Source organism: Notolabrus celidotus, chromosome 6 (genome assembly GCF_009762535.1).
Source record: "Notolabrus celidotus isolate fNotCel1 chromosome 6, fNotCel1.pri, whole genome shotgun sequence".
Lineage (NCBI taxonomy): Eukaryota > Metazoa > Chordata > Actinopteri > Labriformes > Labridae > Notolabrus > Notolabrus celidotus.
Window position 1 is genome coordinate 36,588,807 of NC_048277.1, and position 27,779 is coordinate 36,616,585.

Here is a 27,779-nt window from a genome sequence, read left to right on the forward strand (position 1 = left end):
TGCTTTGAGTATTGTATTTGAGTATTAATAAAGAAACGTTGGGTGGGTCAGCAGAGGTTTACATTTCCATTACAATAAAAGTTCTGTGTGATTTTGAAGTCGCTGGACGTATAAAGAAAATTCTTCTCTTCTTCCTGCAGCCGATGGTCTTCGGCGCCATGATCCACCGAGACGAGGCTTTCGACGTCATCAACGCCCAGTACACGAAGATCAACACCATGGCAACAGCCGCCAACCCAGAGACATAGTAACACCTCTCCAAGATGGCTGCCTTTACACAAAAACGCTGAAACTGTCACACGTCATCCGGCGGGTACATCTTCGATCAGCTGCTGATCAGAGTCTTCAGTCTTCGACATTTAACCCCTGATTGATGTTAAATCAGCCAAAGTCAGAAGTAACGACAGAATCAGCACAACACTGTCAGTCCTGAGTGTTATTAGCTTCTCATCTCTCATTAATGATCTGTAGTTGCTCAGAATCACATACGAGCTCATGTAGGAGAGGTTCTTCCCTCTAATTGAATGTCACATCTAAGTTGGACATTACTTCAGCATTAACTCCCTCAGTACGACCACCATGACATCGTCACCCTCCTCACTAACGTCTTCTAGTCGCTCCCTTCTCTGCTTTTTGATAATCCCTGTTAATCACCAGTTATTGAAACTTCCTTCCAGCACAAACGCTTCACACTGAAAGTCTTCCAAGGGCACAATCCCTCCCTTACTTGGTCGACTTTAACACTGATGTTCCTAAACACACCAGAGTGTCTCGCACATTAAACTAATACTTGATTAGCAGAAATTGAACAATATTTATGATGAAATAATCCAGTAACATGCTAATCAAACATCCAAACTAGTGAAGGTCGACTGCTTCTCTCGGTTGTATCCGTGTGCACTGGATCTCTTGAGGTTTTGGAGTGTTGGAGTGACCGAACAAAAGAGTCAAAGACGCCGCCTCGGACTGAAAGCATTCAGATTGCTTCACTCTTATCTAAACTAGGACTGCGTGCCATGTCCATATGTGATCCCATGACATTTTTATTAACATAATAAAAGGAAAAAAATCTTCCTGAAGCAGATTACAGAACTCAGGAGATGCTTGTACCAAACGATGCAGGATGTCTCGGGTTCCTGAGAACGAAGACTTTGGCGACTTCTAGTGGAAGAACTTGAAATTGCATTTTCTTGCATCTTCTCAATCAACCAAAACTGAACTCCTGAGTGAGCCTATATCAACAGAACACACTGCTTTCCCCTGAGATAAAAAAAAGTCCTCTGTTTTCCTGAATTAAGTTGCATTCAAGGATATCCAGTAATTTCAGCAACTCCCTAATCATCTCTTGTAGTCAGACTGAATGCATTTCAGATGTATCTCCATGATGCATGCCATATCGGCTCAACAGATTAGTCAAACTAATAACACCGTCAGTGTTATTTAAAGTGTCTCCATGTCTCTCAACTCGAAACCAAATTAATACAGGATACAACAGTGGGGTCATGTTAGCTTCCTTAAAGGTGACATATCATGCAAAATTGACTTTTTAATGGTTCTCAACTTAAAAATGTGTCCTTGTCTACAAACCCCCCGAGAATGAAAAGAATCCATTCTGCCCCTGTTCTGATTTCTCCACCTTTCTGTAAATGTGTGCTGAAACCAGCCGTTTCAGTTTTCAGTGTTTTTCATACGTCACAACGCCATCCGATCTGTAACAGGAAGTCAGAGCTCGGAGCTTGTTCAGCCCATAGACTGTATAAAATACAACTCAACCCCTCCTCCGTTTTTCATTCCCTGCACACACGTGTGCTAACAAGGAGCTTAGGAGGGAGGCATGCTAGTTGTAGGCTGTCTTAATAAACACAAAGGTTGGTTTTACTCCCCAGGCCTGCAGATTTGAAGATCTAGTGGATGATTTTTATTTTTCATGGAGAAGTGCTAGCGTTAGTTAGCATAGCCACATAGCTACATGTTCGTAGCTGTGTACCAAGACACACGTCGACATACTGACAAATAAAACAACAAGAAACACTAAATCTGTGACCAATGGTTCAGAAAGGTCCTGCTGCAGTCGCCTCTCCGTCAGGATCAGATTCTGGATCAGACTCAGAGGGTTGAAGTAACGCGGGTCTGTGAGCTGCCGTGTATATTCAGCCAACATGTAAACATTAGATCAACGTGCTGGAGAGCCGAGGGCACATCCACTTCCTGAGGGGGCGTGGTCAGAGAGAAAACAGACTGTTCTGAGGAGGGCTGAAGAAGAGGGGTTCTTCAGGCAGACCAAAATCTGATTTCAAAGTGTTTTTTTGAGCATAAACTTTAAAGACATGTTTTGGGGACCTCTTAGACCAATATATGTTGATGAAAAAAGCGTGATATGTCACCTTTAAGTGGCCTAAATAAGAGCATCCATTGGGTTTTCAAGGTGTCTTGTTAATTCAAAAATATTGATGATTTTTTCTAAAATGAATGCAATCTATTCCTTATGAACATTATATCCATTATTTAACTAATAACGCTGCACTTCTATTATTAAGTATCTCAATTAAGGTAATTAAGGGATGGTATCACTCGCCACAGAGTATTTAATGTTAGTTTTGCTTCAATGAACTCTTCAAAACCACAAAATATCCAGGTTATAACGGTATACAACAGAGGTGATAAGCATATAGTTCAAATAATCAACTAAATTCAGCCGTTTTCACAGTGTTAGAAGCAGATAATCATGTTTAAACCTCATTATTTGCATTAGTGTCTTCAGGGAAATGTAAAAACTTCATTATCTGTATTGTAATACGCCTTACAGTCTTGTTAATGTGACGATATGTTCTTTATAAAGGTACAAGATCTTCTATTCAGTTTGAATGTCCTCAGAGTACTGTAGTTTCTGTGCAACATTTGATAGAACGATAAACCACAAAATTCACCACTTTGTTTTTTTTTTCTGTGTTAGCTAGCTAAAGCTAAAGAAGCAGCTACAACGTGTTCTCCTGTTTTGCCTGACGGTTCAGTTCAGCTTCATTTTTTCTTTCATCAGAAATCATAGGAGCTAAATTAACCAGACGCCACACAGCAGTGTCAGTTATTCGCTTTTTACCGACTGTTTTACGCAACTTTTTCTCCGGGCTGGAGGCTAACCTAGCTAAAGCTAATCGCTACAACACAATGACTTGAAATTTTAGGTTTTTATTTAGAACTTTTAACTTACAGATTTTTGTTTTGCGTCATTCATCAGCTCGTGGTTTAAAACCGAGCTGAGATTATGTTTGTTTCGGGTTCTGTTTAACTTTAGCTTCCTCATTAGCCTAGCTAACCGGCTAAAGCTAAACTAGTCAGATGACAGGCGGAAATGCTCTCTCTCGTTTCTTAAAAAAAAAAACTGAGAGTTGTGATAGAATGAAAACAGCTAATTAACTCTGTCTGCTGACACTCAAGTTTTTGCCTTTCAATTCAAAACTTTTGCTCTCGAATTGCTTCTAGTCAGATCTAAAGGAGACATTTGGAATGGAATGGACAGAATAGAATGGAATGAATGGAAAAATTGAATGGAATGAATGGAATGGAATGGAATGGAATGGACAGAATAGAATGGAATGAATGGAAAAATGGAATGGAATGAATAGAATGGACAGAATGGAATGGAATGATTGGAAAGAATGGAATATAATGGATTTGAATGAATAGAATAGAAGAGAATAGTTTGTAATGAATAGAATGGACAGAATGGCATGAATGGAATAGAATAGAATGGAATGAATAGAATGGACAGAATGGAAAGAATGGACGTAATAGAATGAAATGAATAGATGGAATGGAGTGAAATGAATGAAATGAATGAAATGAATGAAATGGAATGGAATGGACAGAATGGAATGAATGGAATAGAATGGAATGGAATGGAATGGAAAGAATGGACATAATAGAATGGAATGAATGAGTGGAATGAATGAAATGAATGGAATGGAATGAATAGAATAGAATGGAATGGACAGAATTGAATGGAAAGGAATGGAATGAATGGAATAGAATGGAATTGGATAGCTGGATTGAATTTAATAGATTCCGGAACAGTTATTTTTTCCTCCATCAGGTCGTTTAACTTTGACTCTGAATTCGGCTAAAGTGCAGCTATGTAGTTTTTTAAAAAGTGCGTCTCTTTCTTCTGATCATCGTCTGTCTTTAACTTTGTCTTTCGTCTGTTCCTCAGAGGAACCAAATGAGTGTAAAAATGGTCAGTCTAAGGGCTGTCACACCAGCATTTATAATTTAACTCCCGTCTAATTCTCCATTTCTACAAACACATGACTCATTTTACATTCCAAACGTAAACAATCATTAAACTGGAGAATCCTTTCAAGGCAAGTAAATATAACTCGATTGATAAGTACTCGGTCTAACCTGTATCGACCCGTCCACCAGAGAAAACCATGAGTTTGTTTTTTAATCTCAAGTCGATAAAACATGAATTCATGTTTATTCAAACAGTTCTGATGAGTCCTTCTCACTGTTTGGATTCTGCCTACTGAAGCTCTTTTGTTGCCAAGTATTTTGTGTTTTACAGTTTTTCATTTTGCTTCTTGAACAAAAAGTTAAAACTGTAAAAAAAAAAGTTGCAGTATTGATGCCAGTTGTTAATACCATGTTGCCTCATTCAGACATTTGTAGTTGTGTGTGTCCCGACGCTTCAACACCTAATCTCCCGCGGTTTGTTTTTGTGGTTTATCAGGGTTTCATTTTGACATTTTAAAACGTAAACTCTGTGAGCATTTCTCTGTCGAGCTGTTGTGTCTTTTGAATGTAAGGGTTTTATAAAAACGGTGTCATTGTACAAACAGGTGTAATATTTTTAACTGAGATGATTTCTGTTGTAAAAATTTGATTTTGATTTTTTATTTAAGTAAAATCAAATGTCAAACTCCCGACTGTCTCCTGGGTTTGTGTCAGTGCAGTACCTGCTTCCGCCTGTTGGTGTCGCCGCCTGATTGTTGTTGTTTTTCTCTGTGGTTTGGAAATGGCTTCCTCTCTACGAAAATATTCAGAGTAATAAATAAAAAGACTAATCATATGAATTCACATCATTAACAAAAATATATATATATATATATATAATGACGTTTACAGTTATCACTCGTTATTAACATCAAGAAATTCAATGCAACTTAAAGCTTCTACAAGAAGTTTTTAGCTGCTGTTTTTAACACAACTTACTCATTCACAGGACCTAACGTACCATCCACCACATCACTCCTGTCCCCCAACAGCTCCACTGGCTCCCTGTTCAGTTCCGTATTCAATTCGAAGTCCTCCTGTTCACATTCAAGACCATCCACAACCTCGCCCCCCCCCCCCCATATCTGTTCGACCTCCTCCATGTTCCCACTCCCTCCCGTTCCCTCAGATCCTCTTCCTCCATACACCTGTCTGTCCCCTCTGCCCGTCTCACCACTATGGGGAGCCGAGCGTTCAGCCGCTCTGCTCCTCGTCTCTGGAACTCATGACCACCTCAACTCAGAACCACAGATTCTTTCCCCCCATTTCAAATCACAACTCAAAACACATCTCTTCAAAACCGCCTACTCCATCTGACGCCAATTGCACTGTCACTTTTTATTGTTTCTATTTTCTCACAACTTTGTCAGTTTATATTGTTTTCATTTATTTTAATTTTGTTTCCTTTAATGTGTAAATTCATGTATGTATATATATATACATATACATATATATATACATATATATATGTATATATATATATGTATATATACATATATATATACATATATGTATATGTATATATGTATATATATACATATACATATATATACATATATATATATATACATGTTTATATACATATATATACATATATATACATATATATACATATATATGTATATATGTATATATATATTTATACATATATGTATATATGTATATATATATGTGTATATATATGTGTATATATGTATATATGTATATGTATATATGTGTATATATATGTATGTATATATATGTATATATATGTATATATATATATATAAACATGTATATATATATATGTATATGTATATTTATATGTATATATATATACATATATATATACATATATATATATGTATATATATACATATATATATCTGTACAGTGTCTTTGACTGCCGAGAAAGACGCCTTTAAATAAAATGTATTATTATTATTATTATTATTTTGTCCACAGGGGGCGCCAAACTCAACACAGCCTGAAAGTTCCTTATTGAAGCTTTAAAAAAAAAGTAATAGATGTAAAAAAACAAATTGTACACCATAATATTTCTCAGCATAGAGTTTATTATAATAATTAATATACAATCTGTTTTCTGCCTTAAGCATATCTGAAGGCAAAACCACATATTTACATGAATGTTCAAAGTATTAACTGCTCACAAACACTTCTATTGACTCTTTATTATTTTAGGGAAGTTCAAAGTTTGTGTCAGTCATAATGTTTTACAGTCGCTGTATCAGCAGGGAGGGTTTTATGATCCCTAACAGGAACATGTGTTAATGTTTTTATCACCTGAAGCTTCTCTCTTTTTCACTTCTGGTTTAATGTTGACATGTTGAATTCACAAGTCAATGAAAAACAGGAATAACTGGTGCTGGTCTGACATTTATATTGTTAAAGATGGCTGCCATTAAATGTCTAGTTTTATTTTAAAATATCACTGCTCTTGTTTAACTCATGCTAGCATTTAACCATGTCCTAGCTAAAGGCTTTTTAGCTAGCTAACCTCAATAATTAGCTGAGTGCTAATTAAGCTGTTGAGACTTAACTGTAGGTAATTAGAAGTGCTCCTTTACGTATGTCTATCCTGATACACAGCCTAACATCCGACCTGATCCCTCCAATACATGTCCTGTCCCGAGCTTATTAAATCAAAAAATGTTAAATAATACATCTTTTCAGATTATCTTCATTGATATGAGCTGTCAGAAGAAAGGGTCTGCTCTGCGATTACTCCACTTAAATCCACTGTATGAATCAATTTGACTTTTTTTGCGGTGCATTTACTCGCAGTGACCACAAGGGCTCCATGAAGACGTCGGTCTTATCACTGTAAGACATTTCAGGCTGATTTAACTTGGAAATGAAAGTTCCCCTGCGGCCTTGAAAATGTAAGTTCATTCAACTTCAAAAGTAGCTTTTTCTTAAATCCAAAATTAAAGTTCAAAATTTTGATTTAACTATAATGTACTGGTTGTCACACTATTGTAGTTTAAGTTATGTATGTTTTGATATTTCATTGATTCAACTTTAAATTGCAAGTTAAAACAATGAATTATTAAGTTTTATTGCAGCTATTAAACGTGTCTTACCTAGTTAAACAAACACACATTTCTCTGTTGTTTCAATGTAAATTTCAACTTTTTCTTAATTTGTTTTTACTTGTCTTTATAAGCTAGGAGGATTTCTGTTTCTATTTTTTTCAATTTAGCTGCATCAGGATCACGATCCACCAACATCATGGTTTTCAAGCTAGCATTATTCACCGTGCAAACTAGCTAGTATCAGTGTGGGCGACGAGTACCATATTTTGTTTGAATGCAAGAACACAAGCATTCTGAATAATAGAGAGAGGTTCATACCCAGGTATTATTTCCAACGTCCCTCTGTGTTTAAATTAATTCTGCTTTTGCAATCAGATAAGCCGAAAGTTATCTGTTAATTAGGAGCTTTTCTGAAGAATGTCCTTCCTTTGTTTAAGTAAGATCTGCTGTACTTCAACCACGCCGTGTGCCATCATTATATTGTTTTGTTATTTGTAATTTATGTTCTGTGGCTCCATACCATCTGATCATGGTGTGAGCATCAAATTAAAATGAATGAAAGGAGATACAAATGTTAAAGGAAACCAGAAAGGTCGTGGGCAGGATGGTGGACAAAGAAGAATTGGCTTAACTTAAAAGTCTCCAACCTTTCCATTCACTAAACTATCAACAGCACTACATGCTTCCTCCTACAGCCAGAGGAAAAGTATAAAAAGAACATAATAGAGAGAAAATAAATTCATCTTAATACACAGATATAAACTTATATCAAAATCCCCTATTCCTGCTTCTTTTGTTCTTTTATTTTTTAAACTTAGAACTTGAAAAAGCTAGTTCATTGAACATGTTCAGGTATGACAAAATATCTGAACCGTCCAAACAATTCATTCTTGCATTTTTTACATTCCAGAACTCACACAGCCGAGTTCAAAGTCTAAAACTTCCTCAGGCTCTTTGAGTTGAAGAAACAACGTTAATGGATATAACTAATGTTTTACAGCACAAGAATCTCGTCTGCTTTAACCTCTGTGTATACATGAAATTAACACTCTTTCCATGATCTGGGAAAAACACATTAATTATGACAAGTTGAATATTTACATAGAGATTAACTTCAGATCTAAAGCTCCACTCACAGGACCGTGCTCACAGAGTTATTCAGACTTCCTCTTATCTTCTACAAGGCGTGTTCAGTCCTCTGTTTTACTGGACTTCTGATAAATCATCATTACACTTTATTGCATTGTGTACTCCTCTTTCCATTCTGTGCCTTTCACAGACCAGAGGTCATCACCTCCCCGCTCTCTGAGTCCTCTCCTGGATCCTCAATCTTAACCCCGAGTCCACTGTCTAGATCCGTGTCGATAAAGCCGACCCTTGGGGTTTTTAACTTCTGGTTGTCGTCTTCGTTTTCCTCTTTGCCGCTGGATTCTTCCTCATCGTCCTCACTGTCATCCTCTCTGCTGTCGGGGATAATCACCACCTCCTCCTTGGCGTTGGGGTCGATGTCCTCCTTAAACCACACTGACTTGTATCCATCATCGCTGCGTCGCTCTTTGGTGAGGATGGGTTTTGGATCGTCGGCCTTGTCTGACTCCGACAGGCTGACGTCGTCACGCAGGAGGGCATGTGGTGGGACTGTAGACTTCCCGATGGCTTCTTCAAGAGCAAAGTCTCTTGAAGCTTTCATTGGCTCCCCCTTTAGACCATCTGGTCCGGGACTGTCTCTATCTTCATCGTCCATGAAGGCGTCATTGGTGTACTGGACGGTCTCTTTTGGGCCGCCTGAACCTTGACCCAGCTGTGGAACAACAAAAGACATGTCATTTGTCTCGTTATAGTCTGTACTTACATGTGTTTTTTTAAAATGTTGCTGTATCTGATGGGATACTCTCAAAGCTCTTAATGTTCAGACACCTTTGTATCTTAAAGACCTCATAGTGACCTATTACCCCTCTAGAACACTGTTCTCCCAACATGCAGGCCTGCTCATCATACCTAAAGTCTCTAAAAGTAGTATGGGAGGTCGAGCCTTCAGTTATCAGGCCCCTCTCCTTTGGAATCATCTTCCAGTCAGGGTCCGGGAGGCAGACACCCTCTCTACTTTTAAGAGTAGGCTTCAAACTTTCCTTTTTGATAAAGCTTATAGTTAGAGCTGGATCAGGCTTGGACCAGGTCTTAGTTATGCTGCTATAGGCTTAGACTGACACACTGGGATCCTGTCTTTCCCTCTCTCTCCTCTCTCTGCCTGTCTCTCCCTTTAACTCTTCCTGTCCCATTAAAGTCACTAACCGTAGACCTTTCTGGAGTCCCTGAGCTCCCTTGTCCCGTAGGTTCCTCTGGATCTCTGATGTAGATTCCTTTTTTGGGTTCTTTCTTTCTTTCTTTCTTTCTTTCTTTCTTTCTTTCTTTCTTTCTTTCTTTCTTTCTTTCTTTCTTTTTTTTTTCCTTCCTTCCTTTTTTCTTTCTTTCTTTCCATGTTTCTTCATCCTTTATGTCTCCTTTTCTTATCCCGTCCTTTCCTTCTGTCATTCTTTCACCATTTATTCTCCTCTTTTTCTTTCTTCTGGTCTCCTTCTCTTTTCTCTTTTCTTAGACCTTTCTGGAGTCCATGAGCTCCCTTGTCCCGTAGATTTGCTCTGACCTGCTGCTGTGGACGTTCCAGACTCCAGCTGCTACAACTACTACTATCCATCTCACCACTATCATCTCTCCCTCTCTCTTCATCTCCCTCTATCCCTCTCTCCAACACGGTCTCAGCAGATGTGTGTCTAACATGAATCTGGTCCTGCTGGAGGTTTCTGCCTGTTAAATGCTTGTCCAATAAGCAAACATATGCTTCTATATTCCTTTACAAGTTTGACTATTCCTAAAAACGTTACACTCGTATCTTTTCATCCAAATACTGTAATTTTCCTTCAACAAAAATTTAATCTTTGAATATTTAACTGTCTAAGGAGTGCCTTAATAAGAGGCTAAAGGGAACACTGCGATATCTAGCACACCATCAACAAGTCATCAGGGTGGACAACTTTGCGAGTGAGTCAAATCATAAAAACACTGTTCCCTGCTAGCAGCAGTCACAGCATGGCGTGGCCTACTGCCATAAAAATGTCAATATAAGTGTCAGTCAGCAAAGTGATAAACACGATCCTCAAAGATCAGCGACAGGAGTGAGCCTGTACTTCAAACCCACCGTGCTTCGGAACATGCTGGTTTCATAGATCTTTTTCCAGGCCGAGTTCCCCCTCTGAACACGAAGGATGAGGACCACGATGACGATCAGACAGATGAACAAAAGGACGCCCAGGGTGGCACCAAGCGCTGCCATGTCTGTGGACCCATAGCCACCAGACGGTACGATCACTGCGGGAACAAAGACAGGTTTAGGGCTTTGTTTCTTTGAATGATGCTATGGCTGTGAATTCATGATTCTCTCTAATTTTCAGAACACTATCACATTTGTTAGTCTAACTGATAAAAATGAGCACAAGATGGCCTGCTTACATTCCAAAAAATACACTCAGGCAATGCTAAGAAGCCAGCTAACAGGCATAGCTAGATACTGCTCACTCTAACTCAAATTTAAGATTCATGTTGATGCAACTTTAAGACAAACAGAGGAAACAAGAGAGGCAAATATTCTAGTTGCTCACCAAATGAGAAAACCAAAATCCAAGTAATGTAGGGAACTAAAGATCAAGACATTGTCATGCTAACCAGTTAGCTTAGCTGCTAGCTATGAAAGGATTAGCCGTCAATCTTGAGCTTACATGTTGCTAACAACCAAAAATCATGGCTTATAACTCTAATACTAGAAATCATTAAATCAAGATTTCACATTAGTAAATCAGAATCAGAGCTAAGAATAAATCATAAGATACTTAGACAGTCAAGCAAACCCGGCATGAAACAGTTCATAGAAGAGCAAAGCTAAAGCCAAATCAAGAAGCTAGCATCGAAGCTTCTTTACCTTCATTAGAGATCTCCTGAAACTTTGATTTAGACTTTCTTGGCTTGACAGTTTGTAATTTTGAAAGCAAAAGCAAATCAAATGTGATGAAACTGAGCAACAAGCTGTTACTTGGGTTATTCAAAAATGAAAACTTGTGTTCATAAATACTTGGATGCATAGAGCTAGCTTAGCATTGAGCATTCAGTCATTTAACGTACTTTTTCATACTTGACTCGACATGGTTAGTTGATTTGTAAGTCCACCACATGAAGCGGCTCCTGAGCTAAAATGAACCCTACAGGTTTTTAGACATGGCGTCTATCTCCTCCCTTGGTTGCCAGCCTGCTCTACATAAGAGAAGTGAACACCATTCACAGGACCCCTGCTGATTTCACCAATGTATGGAGACCAGGGCCCGTATGCACGTCCAGCCGTTACACAAACAGGACCGTTAGTCTTCACGTACCGTTATGGAACGGCCCATTTGGCTGCAGCGTTAGCCGAATGCACGACTGCAAATAATCATCCAATTAACTAATTGCGCCATGAAAGCGAGGCTGGTGCAAGACGTCATACGTCCAGGGAACCTCCTGGAAAACCCTGATCCAACAAATTCAAATTGTGCATGCCTAGTATGCATAAACAACAATAAACATGGCGAGCGGTAGGTACCGCTGTGACTGAGAGAAGATCAAGAAGAAATGGACATTTGATTAGAAGAGAATAGAATGAACAAACATCTGTTATCAGCAAGTCAATCGTCAAAGATCATACTTTTCCAAAGGATTCATTCGATCCCTAAATATCCGTTGTCTTCTCATATTTAATCTTAAACGGTAACACATAAGCACGATGTCCTCCATCCTTTAAACAGCCTAACAGGTGAGGTAATCCTGCTGTTAGCACCTGTAATGGTGGGGTCTACCGCCATTAAATGTAATGCTTTGTTGGGGCGTTAACCTGGCTCATGCAGAACGCTAACCAATTTCTTTTTCACCATTACTACAAACAGACCGTTTTCATCACTATTGGCTGGACGTGCATACGGGCCCTGTTTGTATCTTTGCCTTACGTCCCCTAATGGGGAAACACTAGATACGACTGAAGCTACCTGTGGGAGGGTGAGCTGTGCTGGCTGTGGAGGCGCCTCCCTCACTCGTCAGACTGGGGGTGGCAGTTGAGACACTGCCATCAGTGGTCATACTGGGGTTGGAGGTGGGCTCAGTATCTCCAGTGGTTTTGCTGTCTGTGGTGGATTCCTCTGTGAACGGTGTGGCTGTACTGTCTGTAGTACTCAGAGGCAAGCTCGTGGTGGTGAGACCTAAGAGGAGAGCACACTTTGGTTTTTCATTCTTTACCTGAACATGGAAGGTGCTCCCGACTCAACCCAAAGTCCTGCTTTGCAATTCACTGATGTGCGTAGCTCCCATGTTTGTCTTTGTGAAGTTCGGCTTCATTCATTGAAGTGTGTGCAGATATATTTTGATGCATGTGAACGAAACACTACAAGGGGATTCATAAATAATGAGCACACAGCGACCCACTACTGTCATTTTTGGAAAGTCTAGTTGTCTGTTTGCATGCAGGCCTGCTCGTCTTACCTAAAGTCTCTAAAAGTAGTATGGGAGGTAGAACCTTCAGTGATTTTTGATTGAGACAGGAGGACAGTGAGGTGCAGTCGTCAAGGCGGGAGGAAATAAAAGCGTGAATGAGTTTTTGGGTGAAATAATGGACTCTACCTTTGAAATGTTTCTGAGCTGGTAAAAACAGGACTGGACAACTTTCTTGGTCTGTGGCTCAAAACATAAGTCCTGATGAAAAATGACCCCAAGATTCCTTGCTGATGTTTTGACGGGGATTGCTAAATTATCTAGGTTGGGCATGATGAGGGTATAGAAAAGCTTAAGGTGGAAACAAGAATCTAATGCACCCAACATGCAGTGGTGGTTCTAGACCAATTTTACTTCGGGGCCAGGCTGGGGCCAAGGGTGTTGTCAGAGGGACACATTCAACCCTGACAAAAGAGACTGAGAAGGGCGAGGACCAGCTGAGAACAAACTGGCAAAACATCAGTGTATCCGTATACCAGATATATATACTACTATGTACTAGATCAACATGCAGACTGACAGCAGCTATTTGGCTGTTTACCCTCAACATGAGTCCCTTAGAGCTCTAAGGGACTAGAACCAAGTACCACACGCACGTGTTCCGCCTGTAACATCGATACCAAAGCTTTTTTTATTGTATGATATTATTTTGGTGTGGATAGGGGGCCACAGGGGGGTCCAGGTTCAGTTTTAAAGGGGCACTGGCCCCTGTTGGCCCCTCCCCAGAACTGCCACTGCCAACATGGACTCTGGTCAGGCGCTCTAATGCACTTCCAACAATCTGGATCTCTGTGTGTGCTGATTGATGCAAAGGCATATGGACATTTGATTATAATGCATTATAAGCCTCCTTCATATTCAATTTGCAAAATCTCCCTCTCTGTATTGTCCTTGCTGCTCTTAAGTTTCCACATGTGTGGATTCATATTAAGAATGACCAAAAACTGATCAGCTCCTGTTTCTGACACAGGGGCCTACAGCTCAACCTGTCCAAGACTGAGCTTATTATCATTCCAGCCAGTCCCACTATGGACCCACAGATCAATATCCAGTTTGGATCACAAAACCTCATGCCCACTAAGTCTGCCCGAAATCTGGGTGTCATGATCGATGACCAGCTAACCTTCAAGGTTCATGTTGCCTCGGTTGCTCGGTCCTGCCGTTTTTCCCTCTATAACATCAAGAGGATCAGACCCTACCTGACAGAACACGCAACACAGCTCCTGGTTCAAGCTCTTGTAATGTCACGCATTGACTACTGCAACTCTCTACTGGCAGGCCTCCCTGCATGCACAGTTAAACCTCTGCAAATGATCCAGAACACAGCAGCAGCACGTCTGGTCTTCAACCAGCCTAAGACAGCTCATGTCACTCCCCTGCTCATCTCGCTACACTGGCTTCCAGTTGCAGCTCGCATCAGATGCAAAACTCTAATCATGACTTACAAAGCAGGAACCAAAACTGCTCCAGTTTACCTGGAACCCCTCATCCAGGTCTACTGCCCTTCTCGCCCGCGACGCTCAGCCTCTGAAAAGCGCCTAGTGCTTCCAGCACACAAGGCCTCAAAATCACTAGCTGGACTCTTCTCTTCTGTTGCCCCTAAATGGTGGAATGAATGTTCCAACTCCATTCGATCTGCAGAGTCCCTCTCTACTTTCAAAAGACAGCTAAAGACCCAGCTCTTTAGGAAGCACTATGCACTTAGCTAGACTGTTCTCCACTGTTGTCCCCAGTGGCAGATCATGTCTTCCAGCTACAGTTGACTCACACTGTCCTGCTCTACTCTGGGAATCTGTGTTCAGGTCTTGAGTGACCCAGCACTTGGTACTTTGGTCATTATTGTGGTGATGTTAATTGTTGATGATGATAATGGAAGGTCTTAAATTGGTTGGTTGCTTCATTGTAGATGTTCCTTATTTACTTTGTGCATTGCCTTTGCACTGCTTGGCAGTACCTGCACCCAAATGGACTTGAAGCTCTTTGTTCCTCTTACTGATCTTGTTTCCTCTTGTCTAGATCTTTGCTTGTGTTGTTCTTGGACTTGTACGTCGCTTTGGATAAAAGCGTCTGCTAAATGACATTGTAACATTGTAACATTGTAAGGGGCCGAGTCAGTAGAAACGATGCTGCTAATTTCACATCCTGATTCATCCGGTTGAAATGCTAGAAGACATTTGATGGGTTAGTAAAAAGGTTCCAAGCCAGAGCAAGAAGGTTTGATTGGTTGAGTTTGAATCTCTAATAGAGAGAGAGAGTTTAACATGAAGGGATTGTACCCACCTGTTTTCACCTCCACTGAGAGCTGAGCGACGGCTGACTCGTCGTTGGACCTGTCAGTTGCCACCACCTGAATGAGACAGGATGGAGTTTAGAGCTTTAGGAGAAAATAAGAAACCACTGTACAGTTTTCTGAATTCATGACTCACCTGCAGAGACAATGTGCCGTCTGGGAGCTCCTTAGTCATGAATAAATATCCGTTAATGATGGAGAAACCACTGCTCCCAGTTATGGAGTAAGTAAGGTAGGGATTCAGACTCTGTGGAGGCAGACATTAAAAGGTTAGAGCGGTATTCCTACGGTAAGATGTCATGGTACGCCAAGGGGTTACATGTAGAAGTAGTGTTCCTGTGTACTGGCACACCTGTCTGAAGTCTTCCTCCAAATTTTGCAGAAATGTGTCACAACTATGAGAAAATTCAAGTTCTCCTCTTTAAAGGTGACATATCACGCTTTTTTCATCAACATATATTGGTCTAAGAGGTCCCCAAAACACGTCTTTAAAGTTTATGCTGAAAAAAACACTTTGAAATCAGATTTTGGTCTGCCTGAAAAGCCCTCTTCTTCAGTCCTCCTCAGAACAGTCTGTTTTCTCTCTGACCACGCCCCCTCAGGAAGTGGATGTGGCCTCGGCTCTCCGGCACGTTGATCTAATGTTTACATGTTGGCTGAATATACACGGCTGCTGTTACTTCAACCCTCTGAATCTGATCCAGAATCTGATCCTGACGGAGTGGCGCCTGTAGCAGGACCTTTCTGAAGGATTGGTCACAGATTTAGTGTTTCTTGTTGTTTTATTTATCAGCATGTCGACATGTGTCTTGGTACACAGCTACGAACATGTAGCTATGTGGCTATGCTAACTAGCGCTAGCACTTATCCATGATAAATAAAAATCATCCACTAGATCTTCAAATCTGCAGACGTGGGGAATAAAACCGACCTCTGCCAGAAAGGCAGCAGGACCTTTCTGAACCATTGGTCACAGATTTAGTGTTTCTTGTTTTATTTGTCAGTATGTCGACGTGTGTCTTTGTATACAGCTACAGCTACGACATGTAGCTATGTGGCTATGCTAACTAGCGCTAGCACTTATCCATGATAAATAAAGATCATCCACTAGATCTTCAAATCTGCAGACGTGGGGAGTAAAACCGACCTTTGTGTTTATTAAGACAGCCTACAACTAGCATGCCTCCCTCCTAAGCTCCTTGTTAGCACACATGTGTGCAGGGAATGAAAAACGGAGGAGGGGTTGAGTTGTATTTTATACAGTCTATGGGCTGAACAAGCTCCGAGCTCTGACTTCCTGTTACAGACCAGATATTGTTGTGACGTAACAAAAACACTGAAGTCTGAAACGGCTCGTTTCACACATATTTAGGGGTTTGTAGACAGGGACACATATTTCAGGTAGAGAACCATTAAAAAGTCCATTTGGCATGATATGTCACCTTTAAGAGAGGCGTTTGTTGTGCAGTCTGATTATTCTCCAGTGATGCTTTTATTTTGGTTTTCACAATGATTGTTGGGCTTGCATGGACCTCTGATGGTTACTTAAACTAATCAAAGAACTTTTACATTTTCAATCTCTTTTGTTTGAATCTCCAGTGTTTGAACTCCAGAGTCTGGTTTCAGTGATTTACCCGAGTTGTATCGTAATCAGCGTCTGTGGCGACGAATTGCAGTGGCTGGCCTGTCGAGTCCACCGCCATGGACCCCACTGAAGAGATGACGGCGGTATACTGAGTCTTCTGAAACTTGGGAGGGTGAAGACTCGTCACCTGGACACTGAGGCTGACGGTGGTGGTTGCAAACTGATAGCTGTTTACCTTTTGGGCAGCCTGGGAGAGAAAAATGGGATGAAAGGTTAAAACAAAAACACCTACGCTGAGAGGAATCAAGAACAAAACTGAGTAACATCCAGTCGATGATTGTTTTGGACGTCTCACAGCCGTGTCTCCAAACCCATCACCGTTAGGCTGCAGTGTAAGGCAACAACAAAGACTGGAAGGATAGGGGGCGCTGTTTGTTAAATTGTGCACATTGAAAATAACAGAAACACTTCTCAACATTTTTAGCTCTTAAATGTCTTTAAAATGTAATTTGAATTTATAAAAGTCACTTTTTTTATCACATTTAGAGAAATATTTGTGACCTTCACATTTATATATACACATATATATTTAAGTTAAAATCACAATATAACTGCTAAATATAAATGTAAAATGTTAAATCTAAATATAAATGTTAGATACAAATCTAAATGTTAAATCTAAATCTAAATGTTAAATGTTCAATATAAATATTAAATGTTGAATATAAATGTCCAATATAAATATAAATGTTAAATATATATGTTAAATGTTAAATCTAAATATTAAATATAAGTCTAAATGTTAGATATAAATATGAATTTAACATGTTAAATCTAACTGCTAAATGTTGAATATAAATGTTAAATATAAATGTTAAATATAAATGTTAAATATAAATGTTAAATATAAATCTTAATGTTAGATATAAATATACATTTTACATGTTAAATCTAAATGTTAAATGTTGAATCTAAATTTTAAATATAAAATAAAAATTTGATGTAAGTATACATTTTAAATGCTGAATCTAAATTTTAAATATAAATGTTAAATCTAAATATAAATGTTAAATATAAATGTTAAATGTTGAATCTAAATGTTATATATAAATATAAATGTTACATATAAGTATAAATGTTACATGTTACATCTAAATGTTAAATGTTGAATCAAAACTTTAAATCTAAATGTTAAATGTTAAATCTAAATGTTAAATGTTAAATCTAAATGTTAAATGTTGCACTGCGATCTAAAACATTTAGATAATGTGCAAATTCCCACTTTTGCCCAGTGGAAATACCAAAATAAAAGCTTCATAAAGTAATACAGACCGAGCAATACCAACTTAGATTTTTCATACCATAGTGTTGTGAAATCTTAAAATGCCCTTCCAACATTTTCTACTAAATCGTTGCACATTGTGGACGGCGGGCAGTCCGGCTGTAACCTGTAGGGGTCAGTACTGACAGACTATGGTTGGTGTGTCTGTATCGCTTTATGAAGCTTTTATTTAAGATTGATTTTAACTGAAATATGTTTGTCATGACAAAACTGAAGTGAAAAAGATCACAAAGATTGCTCTAAACTTGATTAAAAAGTGACTTTTAAAATTCACACTACGTTTTTATGAGGTTTTGGAGCTAAATGTGGAGAAATGTTGCTTTTATTTTCAGTGTTCACAACTTTACAAACGGAACCTCATAGAAGGAGACATCACGTGAACAAACTGGAGTGGGTATTTAGTCTTTACCACCACAGCCAGGCTGATGGTCCCCACCACGTCGGCTGGCTTCAGCATGGTGATGTTCCCCGTGGTTGGGGAGATTGCAAACAGATCTCCAGTATCTAAAACACAAACATGTAGAGCTTGTTCCACCTGCTTATAACCAATGACTCATTTCTGAAAACAAAAACACAAAAACAGCTGTTTTATAAATAAGGGCTCGCTTACAACCCAGGAAGGAATACGTAATCTCTGCATTTATTCCAGAGTCTCCGTCAATGGCATGAATTGGTCCTGGTTTCAGAGGTAACACACCCTCCTGCAAAGGAGAACACACTCTGATTATCATCATGTATGGGGGAAGGAGAGAAAAGGGACAAAAGCAGAATCTAGACACTACACGGACTGTGGGATTGTGTGCTGCAGCATCCTTAAATTAATGAAACCTACTGAAACTGAAGTCTGATGTGTGGAGGTGTGAAAGCAGGGATTTGAACTTGTCTTCAGACTCTCTTTAAAATTCTTTACTTTGTTTTGTTCAAGCAGCAACCTCTGCTCTTGAAAAATGAAGCCAATACAAAAGTGCTAAAACTGCAGTTCCGAAAGCGTCCACTAGAGGCTGGCTGCAGAAGCACCGGGAGACACATACACACCCATTGAAAGAAGACGAACTTAACAGTAGAAATAAACATGTTTACAGCCTGGTTCAAAAAACGACTTAGGTCTGAATGGCTCATTTCTCTATCGGCACACACTGTACGGGGGGTGAATAGTTTTATAACTCCTTTTTTTCAGATATTAAACTTACTAGTTTTGCATATATAAGAGCTGACTTGACAGAGTCCTGAGGAAATGCTACTTTCAAATTCATGCTAGTTTTCCATGACTACCAACCCTAGCTTTAAAGGTGACATATCATGCAAAATCGACTTTTTAATGGTTCTCTACCTGAAATATGTGTCCCTGTCTACAAACCCCCCGAGAATGAAAAGAATCCATTCTGCCCCTGTTCTGATTTCTCCACCTTTCTGTAAATGTGTGTGAAACCAGCCGTTTCAGTTTTCAGTGTTTTTCATACGTCACAACGCCATCCGGTCTGTAACAGGAAGTCAGAGCTCGGAGCTTGTTCAGCCCATAGACTGTATAAAATACAACTCAACCCCTCCTCTGTTTTCATTCCCTGCACACATGTGTGCTAACAAGGAGCTTAGGAGGGAGGCATGCTAGTTGTAGGCTGTCTTAATAAACACAAAGGTCGGTTTTACTCCCCACGTCTGCAGATTTGAAGATCTAGTGGATGATTTTTATTTTCCATGGAAAAGTGCTAGCGCTAGTTAGCATAGCTACATAGCTGTAGCTGTGTACCAAGACACACGTCTACATACTAACAAATAAAACAACAAGTGACACAGAATCTGAGACCAATCCTTCAGAAAGGTCCTGCTGCCTTTCTGGCAGAGGTCGGTTTTACTCCCCACGTCTGCAGATTTGAAGATCTAGTGGATGATTTTTACTTATCATGGATAAGTGCTAGCGCTAGTTAGCATAGCCACATAGCTACATGTTCGTAGCTGTGTACCAAGACACACGTCTACATACTGACAAATAAAACAACAAGTAACACTAAATCTGTGACCAATGATTCAGAAAGGTCCTGCTACAGGCGCCTCTCCGTCAGGATCAGATTCTGGATCAGATTCAGAGGGTTGAAGTAACGCGGGTCTGTGAGCAGCCCTGTATATTCAGCCAACATGTAAGCATTAGATCAACGTGCCGGAGAGCCGAGGCCACACCCACTTCCCGAGGGGGCGTGGTCAGAGAGAAAACAGCCTGTTCTGAGCAGGGCTTAAAAAGAGGGTTTTTCAGGCAGACCAAAATCTGATTTCAAAGTGTTTTTCTGAGCATAAACTTTAAAGACATGTTTTGGGGACCTCTTAGACCAATATATATTGATGAAAAAAGCGTGATATGTCACCTTTAAATCCTGAAGCGTATTAAGAGAGTCAAACCTCAAACTGTTGAAACCATGTAGGAAAGGAGACGGGACCGGGTGCTTGAATTTGTTCCATGTGATAATTTGATGCAGGGTAAAGACAGCTCATGACTCCATCTATGTGATATGTTCCTGTGGTGATAACTGAAGAGATTTTTCATAAGTTATGTCCCTTTTGTTTTGCAATGACCCCGCCATAAGTCACTTTACATTCCACTCTGCTTCCCTTAGCTTCTTGTTTTGTACCTTTTGGATGATCTCATTCAAGTGTTCCTAAAGTTTCCTTAACTTTAAAAAAAGTAAACAGCAGTAAAAGAGTCACCTCCTGCTGGTTTAGGTCGACCCTGCCGGTGTATCCCACGCTCTGGCAGATCAAAGCTCCGCCGCTTTCGTGCTGGGTGCAGGGTTGAAACCACGGCGGTCTGTTATCCACATCAGAGATGGCGATATTGATGGTGGCGGTGGCAGTATATATAGGATCACCCTCTTGCAACGCTTTGTCCTTTAAAAAACACAACCTGATTACTCATCGCTCGTAGAGCACTTTGAGCAGCATCATATGTTTATGAAAGGTGCTGTTTAAATAAAGCTTGACTCATTGATTAATCTGACCTCTCTGTAGACTGAGACAAACACTCGATATTACTGAAGAGGAAAAGTGAATCAGTGCTTTGAACCAGCAGTGTTCAGTACTCACCACAGCTTCCAGTGTCACTTGTAAACTTTTGACTTTGTCAAAGTCAAGAAGCGTCTGAACGACGAGGTTGGGGCTAGTATCACTCTGCAGTGTAAATGCACTCTGCAGAAATCAAAGAGGACAAAGTTACCTCTTAAGATCACACATTGAAGTTTCATCCCACCTCCTGTTCTTACTTGTGTCCAAAAATATGCTGAAACTACCTCAGTCAATAAACAAAGGATGTAACTATCATGTCCAACAATATGACGTTTACTGTAGGAGCAGATGGGGGTGTTACAGTGTAATCGGTGACCCTGGTCTCTGGCGATTTTCAGCTGTTAGCAACTAGGACGGTCTAAGCATCTGACTTAAAGTCACCAGTGAACACGTTCTCTATTAACTGTAACATCGTTACAATTTTCTTCCCACAAATTAACAAAAGGCCAAATTCATTTTGGCAGGTGTAGAAAAAGGGATTGAAAGAATACAGCAGCTGGCTAACAGGCTAATATCCCAGATGTCGCAATACAGCCGTACTGTTGGCTAGCTAACATAATGAAGAATAGACATCAACATAAACATTAGCGCCTCCAAAGATGTCATCTTTAAAATGAAGTCAAATTAATTTAGGGGAAAGGTCCTACTCCTAACCTACAACTGAACCTCTTTAAATCAGCGTAGACGCCCCCTGCTGGCTGCTGGAAGGCATGCTGCTTAGGGCACTTCAGCATTGTCTTCATTTCAGGAAGAGGATTAGGATTCATTCTGAGATTAAAGTCAGAATTCTGGAATAAAAAGTCAGAATTCTGGAATTAAAGTCAGAATTCTGGAATTAATGTCAAAATTCTGGAATTAAAGTCAGAATTCTGTAATTAAAGTCAGAATTCTGGAATGAAAGTCAGAATTCTGGAATTAAAGTCAGAATTCTGGAATTAAAGTCAGAATTCTGGAATTAAAGGCAGAATTTGGGGATTAGAGTCAGAATTCTGGAATTAAAGGCTGAACTGGGGATTAGAGTCAGAAATCTGGAATTAAAGTCAGAATTCTGGAATTAAAGTCAGAATTCTAGATTTAAAAGACAAAATTCTGGAATTAAAGTCAATATTCTGGAATTAAAGGCAGAATTTGGGGATTACAGTCAGAATTCTGGAATTAAAGGCAGAATTCTGGAATTAAAGTCAAAACTCTGGATTAAAGTCAAAATTCTGGAATTAAAGTTAGAATTCTGGAATTAAAGGCAGAATTTGGGGATTGGAGTCAGAATTCTCAAATTAAAGTCAGATTTCTGGATTAAAAAGACAAAATTCTGGAATTAAAGTCAAGATTCTGGAATTCAAGTCAATATTCTGGAATTAAAGTCAAGATTCTGGAATTGAAGTCAAAATTCTGGGTTAAAGTTAAAATTCTGGAATTAAAGTTAAAATTCTGGAATTAAAGTAAAAATTCTGGAATTAAAGTGAGATTTTTAAAAAAATAAATAATTACACCTTAAAAAAAAAAATCAGATCTAAGTCAGAATTATGGAAATAAAATCAGAATTATAAGATTAGAGTCAGAATTTTAGAATTAAAGTCAGATTTTTTTTAATTAACTACACCTGGAAAAAAATAGTTAAGATTGAAGTCTGTTTTCTGAGATTGAAGTCAGACTTCTGACTGACTTGGTAGAAAGTCCACTCTGGATATGGACAGTAATGTAACTGTAAGCTGACCCTGAAGATAAATCAACATCAGGGTTTATCTGAACTAATGGATCTACTGAGAGACTTAAGAAATGATAAACATGAGGACTTACAGAATCAGATGTCAGTCTGTATTTTAGCTGCGAGCCGTCTAAATCTTTAGCTTCAAAGGGGCCAAACGCCGTGCCAACAGGAGACATCTGATAAACAAAGAAACATGTCAGAAGAGTTTTCCACCTGTACAGCAACAAACAAACAACAACCTGCAATGGTTAATGACAGTTTCTGTTGAGATATTTCACAGGAGGAGGACTCACCTCTGGGACGATTGTGTCGTAGGTGGTCTTTGAAAAGTTTGGAGGGTTATCATTTATATTCAGACAACTTACGTAGATGTTGTGGGTGTACTGGAAAAAAGAGACACATTCATGGTTTAGAGGATACGTTTTGGACGGTCAGATCTCAAATATGGAAAAAACAATCTAACAAAAGAGCTGCTTAGGCTTTACACAGTTTTGGTTCACCAAAAATATTAACATAAATACAATTCACTGCACCAAAACACAGAATCCACAGATATTCATTATTCTGAGGGATTTTCCACAGTGATTTATGATGCAGACTTCACCATTCAGTGCAACATTTGGAGTTTACCGTATCGCCAGCGAGAGAGCAGCTGATCCTGAGAGATGTGAATGCTTTATCATTGTTCTGGAAAAACAAACAAACACCAGGCTCATCAGTCAGGTGTCTACTAGAGAATATTTCACTGAGACATGAGTTAGAATCTGGTTAACACTGTGAGACATAATTTACCTCAAGGTCAAAGACCCTATTGGCTATCAGCTGGGCTCCATTAAGTGTGAATGGGTTGTCAGGGGGAGGATTTAGAAAAGACAAGGTCACACCAGGTTGGCTGGTAGTGAATGTACCAAGCACATGACCAGCTGTGTTGTTTTCTCTAAACGTCACGTCATCAAGACCAGAACAAACTGTGGGGACAGAAGAGCACAAGTGTCACAATCCAAGAGACGGCATCCTTTTTTTCCCCTTCTCTATGTGACGGATGATCCGCCCCTGCTCTCTGCTGTTGGTTTGAGTCAGCATTTCTAGTATCGCCACTGCAGTCACTGAGACTACACCCTAAAGCCTTCTTCCTGTCCCATTAAAGTTACTAACCATAGTCCTTTCTGGAGTCCCTGAGCTCCCTTGTCCCGTAGGTTCACTCTGACCTGCTGCTGTGGACGTGCCAGACTCCAGCTGCTACAACTACTACTATCCGTCTCACCACTATCATCTCTCTCTCTCTCTCTCTCTCTCTCTCTCTCTCTCTCTCTCTCTCTTCATCTCCCTCTATCCCTATGTAGGCCTGCTTGTCGTTCCTCAAGTCTCTCACAATAGTATGGGAGGTAAAACCTTCAGTTATCAGGCCCCTCTCCTTTGGAATCGTCTACCAGTCAGGGTCCAGGAGGCAGACACCCTCTCTACTTTTAAGAGTAGGCTTCAAACTTTCCTTTTTGATAAAGCTTATAGTTAGAGCTGGATCAGGCTTGGACCAGGTCTTAGTTATGCTGCTATAGGCTTAGACTGACACACTGGGATCCTGTCTTTCCCTCTCTCTTCTCTCTCTCCTGTCTCTTACTTTAACTCTTCCTGTCCCATTAAAGTTACTAACCATAGACCTTTCTGGAGTCCCTGAGCTCCCTTGTCTCGTAGGTTTCTCTGGATCTCTGCCGTAGATTCCTTTTTTGGGTCTGTCATTAAATCTTTCTTTCCTCCTTTATCTATTTCATCCCTTCTTACTTTCTTTCTTTCTTTCTTTCTTTCTCTCTATCATTCATTCTTTCCTGCTGTCCTCCTCTTTCTTTCTTTCTTTCTTTCTTTCTTTCTTTCTTTCTTTCTTTCTTTCCATGTTTCTTCATCCTTTATGTCTCTTTTTCTCATCTCCTTTCCTTCTGTCATTCTTTCACTGTTTATTCTCCTCTTTTTCTTTCTTCTGGTCTCCCTCTCTTTTCTCTTTTCTTAGGCCTTTCTGGAGTCCCTGAGCTCCCTTGTCCCGTAGGTTCCTCTGGATCTCTGCTGCTGTGGACGTTCCAGACTCCAGCTGCTACAACTACTACTATCCGTCTCCCCACTATCATCTCTCTCTCTCTCTCTCTCTCTCTCTCTCTCTCTCTCTCTCTCTCTCTCCATCTCCCTCTATCCCTCTCTCCAACACTGTCTCAGCAGATGTGTGTCTAACATGAGTCTGGTCCTGCTGGAGGTTTCTGCCCTTTTAAAGGAAGTTTGTCCTTGCCACTGTAACTTGCTAAATGCTGCAAAGTGCTCTGCTCATGGTGGATTAAGATGAGATCAGACTGAGTCCTGTCTGTAAGATGGGACTGGATCTGATCCGGTCTTGATGTTGGGTCTTTGTTGATAATAGAACATAGAGGACGGAAGCAGACCAATGTTGCCATTATGTTGCAGACAAATGTTAAACAGCTTGAAACTGAGTGAATCACAGGTGTGTGTGATGTTATTGTGGACTGCAGGTGAAATAAAAACACTGTGTGTAATCTACCAATCAGAGACGTTCAGCACTGCTTGGAACTTCAAAAAAGTACGACCTCCAAAGCAGGGACTTTTCATGGGGAGATTAACTACCCAGGAACTTGGGCGCTGATGGCCTAGCAGTCAAAGCACCCCACATACAGAGCCCACAGTCTTTCCCCCGCTCTCTACTCCCCACATTTTCTGTCTCTCTTCAGCTGTCCAATAAAATAAAGGCAAAAAGGCCAAAAAATATAACTTAAAAAAAAAACAAAAAAACTTCCCATGAACTAAATTTAGACCCTGGTTCCTTAAAAGGTACCTAGTTCCTGGGAAAGTTCCTGCAGTGGAAAAGCACCATGGACTCAGCTTGTACCCAGGTAAAAGTCAGTCAACTTCTCCAGAATGAAAGTTTCTGAGGAACATCCACTCATGAACAGATTTGCTCTATCACAGCAACAGTTTCAACATGAACATCCTGTAAAATCCATTCAGATGGACTTTAAAGGAGGCGTTTTTAACAGAACTTAAAGTTGGAAAACAGAGTTCTGAATTGGTCCAAACCACCTACAACAAAAACCAAACATTTAATATTAAACATGCTTGTTTTTTTGCATTTAGCATGAATGTCTGCATTTTTTTTAGAAAGGCTGTTGGAGTAGACAGGTGAGAAAAAGTTAATGCAACCACCTCAAAGTATAAAATAAAACAGCCAGAAGTCAAACGCCTTGATTTTACTGCCCCAGACAAAGTGACCCGGGCTCAGGCAAAACTTGACGTCCTGGCGCTGGGTTGGGTTCGAGGGTTGATAACATGTAAGAGCTCCCCGCCCTGAGAGTGACGTCAGAGGAAGATGGCCGCTGAGATAATGTAGTGTGTCAATACACACAGTCAAGTGATCGAAGGGGAGAGCTTAGGAATGCAGTAAGTGGAACCAAACAACACTGGTTCATATCATAACTTCACATCTAATATACGTGAGTTAACAAGTTCACAGTCTGCTCAGTAAACCGCAGTAAAAACTCTAAACGAAGGGATCAAATTCAGACGTGTGTGCATGCATCAAGCATCTAATCTAACTGAAACCACCTCCACATGATCAGTTATTCTTCTGGACTGAAACAGCAGTAGAAGCTGTTCCTTCTTTCCTCTTTCTGTTCTTCCTTTAAAGTTAGAGCTGGCTCAGGCTTGGACCAGCTTTTGTCATGCTGCTATAGGCCTAGACTGCCGGGGGAACTGGCACAATGACACACTGGGATCCTAGCTCACCCCCTTCCCCCCAACCCCTTCATCACTAACTTTAACTCTGCCTGTCCCATTAAAGTTACTAACCATAGACCTTTCTGGAGTCCCTGAGCTCCCTTGTCTCGTAGGTTCCTCTGAGCTGCCGTAGACGTCCTCCTGCTGCGGACGATCTGGACTCCAGCGACAACAGCTTCTACGACTCGTCTCATCACTATCACCTCTCTCTCTTTTACTCCCCTCTATCTGTCTTTCCAGACTCAACTCGGTCTCAGCAGATGTGTGTCTAACATGAGTCTGGTCCTGCTGGAGGTTTCTGCCTGTTAAAGGAAGTTTTTCCTTTCCACTGTAACTAGCTAAATACTGCAATGTGCAATGCTCATGGTGGATTAAGGTGGGGTCAGACTGAGTCTTACCCTGTCTTGGTGTTGGGTCTCTGTTCATAATTTGACATAGAGTGGTCTAGACCTCCTATGTTTGTAAAAGCGTCTTGAGATAACGTTTGCTGTGATTTGGCGCTATACAAATAAAGATTGATTGATTGATTCTGTCTGTTCCTGTCCACCGCTGCGTCACTGCGTCCTTCTACATGATGTGTTATAGATAAAGCAAACAGAAAAAGCTCCTCCTCTCTTGTGACCGTGACTTGACCGAGCAACTAATATAAAAGCTGATTACAAAGATACATGAATTAAAAAAAGTGTGGCGTCAGCGCTTCTGATGACAGTCTCCACCCATCACATCTTGTTTTACGACTTCGTCCCGTCTCTGTCGCCTGAACTCAGCCGAAACTTAAACCCTTTTTTTTTTTTATTCAGTCATGTCCCTGCTTGTTTTTTAAAAACATGAACCACGTAGGACACCACGTCCTGAAAAGAGACGCCTTCAGAGACATGAAACAAACGTCCCAGCAGGTTTCAGTACTCACGCTGCTGGGCCTCAGCCGACGTTTGAAGCAGAACCAGGAGTAAAAAGCTCAAACAGGTCCTCACGGTGGAGTGCGGATAAACCCCGTCCATGTCTCCGTCTGTCCCGTCTGAACTGATCCTCGTCTGTCTCTGTTCTCTGCTTATCTGCTCGGCTTTATGGCTGCAGTGGACTTTTCCCCGTCGTAAAAACACAACATGCAAATGTCTGTTTGCTGGGAAGTCATGTAAGATCTTTTATTTCTAACTGTTTGTTCC

The 27,779-nt window shown here is 40.2% G+C and overlaps 2 protein-coding genes across 3 annotated transcripts in view; one reads left to right on the plus strand and one right to left on the minus strand.

The window, feature by feature from the left end:
• Nucleotides 1-4,919, plus strand: part of LOC117814983 (GRAM domain-containing protein 4-like) — a 42,725-nt gene extending 37,806 nt beyond the window's left edge. For both annotated transcript variants that reach the window (XM_034686589.1, XM_034686590.1), the window contains one exon: nt 141-4,919. In XM_034686589.1, the coding sequence (XP_034542480.1) occupies nt 141-248 (108 nt within the window). In that variant the 3' untranslated portion in view covers nt 249-4,919. The remainder of the gene's footprint in view (nt 1-140) is intronic.
• A 1,384-nt stretch (nt 4,920-6,303) lies between these two features.
• On the minus strand, nt 6,304-27,614 carry cdhr5b (cadherin-related family member 5b). Its single transcript, XM_034685176.1, has 15 exons — nt 27,524-27,614; nt 23,638-23,813; nt 23,476-23,532; nt 23,139-23,228; nt 22,935-23,021; nt 21,159-21,260; nt 20,784-20,963; nt 18,697-18,787; nt 18,496-18,590; nt 16,794-16,991; nt 15,296-15,406; nt 15,150-15,216; nt 12,371-12,580; nt 10,501-10,670; nt 6,304-9,105 (listed from the first exon to the last, which is right to left on the minus strand). The coding sequence occupies exons 1-15, from the start codon at nt 27,612-27,614 to the stop codon at nt 8,578-8,580; spliced, it is 2,253 nt and encodes a 750-aa protein (XP_034541067.1). The 3' UTR covers nt 6,304-8,577.
• Between the last annotated feature and the right edge of the window lie 165 nt (nt 27,615-27,779).

Coding starts and splice junctions, on each gene's coding strand:
- cdhr5b (XM_034685176.1), bottom strand. CDS start 27,614: ATGGACGGGGTTTATCCGCACTCCACCGTGAGGACCTGTTTGAGCTTT. Junction 23,814..27,523: donor GTCGGCTGAGGCCCAGCAGC/GTGAGTACTGAA, acceptor CTGTCCCCACAG/TTTGTTCTGGTCTTGATGAC. Junction 23,533..23,637: donor ATAGGGTCTTTGACCTTGAG/GTAAATTATGTC, acceptor TTGTTTTTCCAG/AACAATGATAAAGCATTCAC.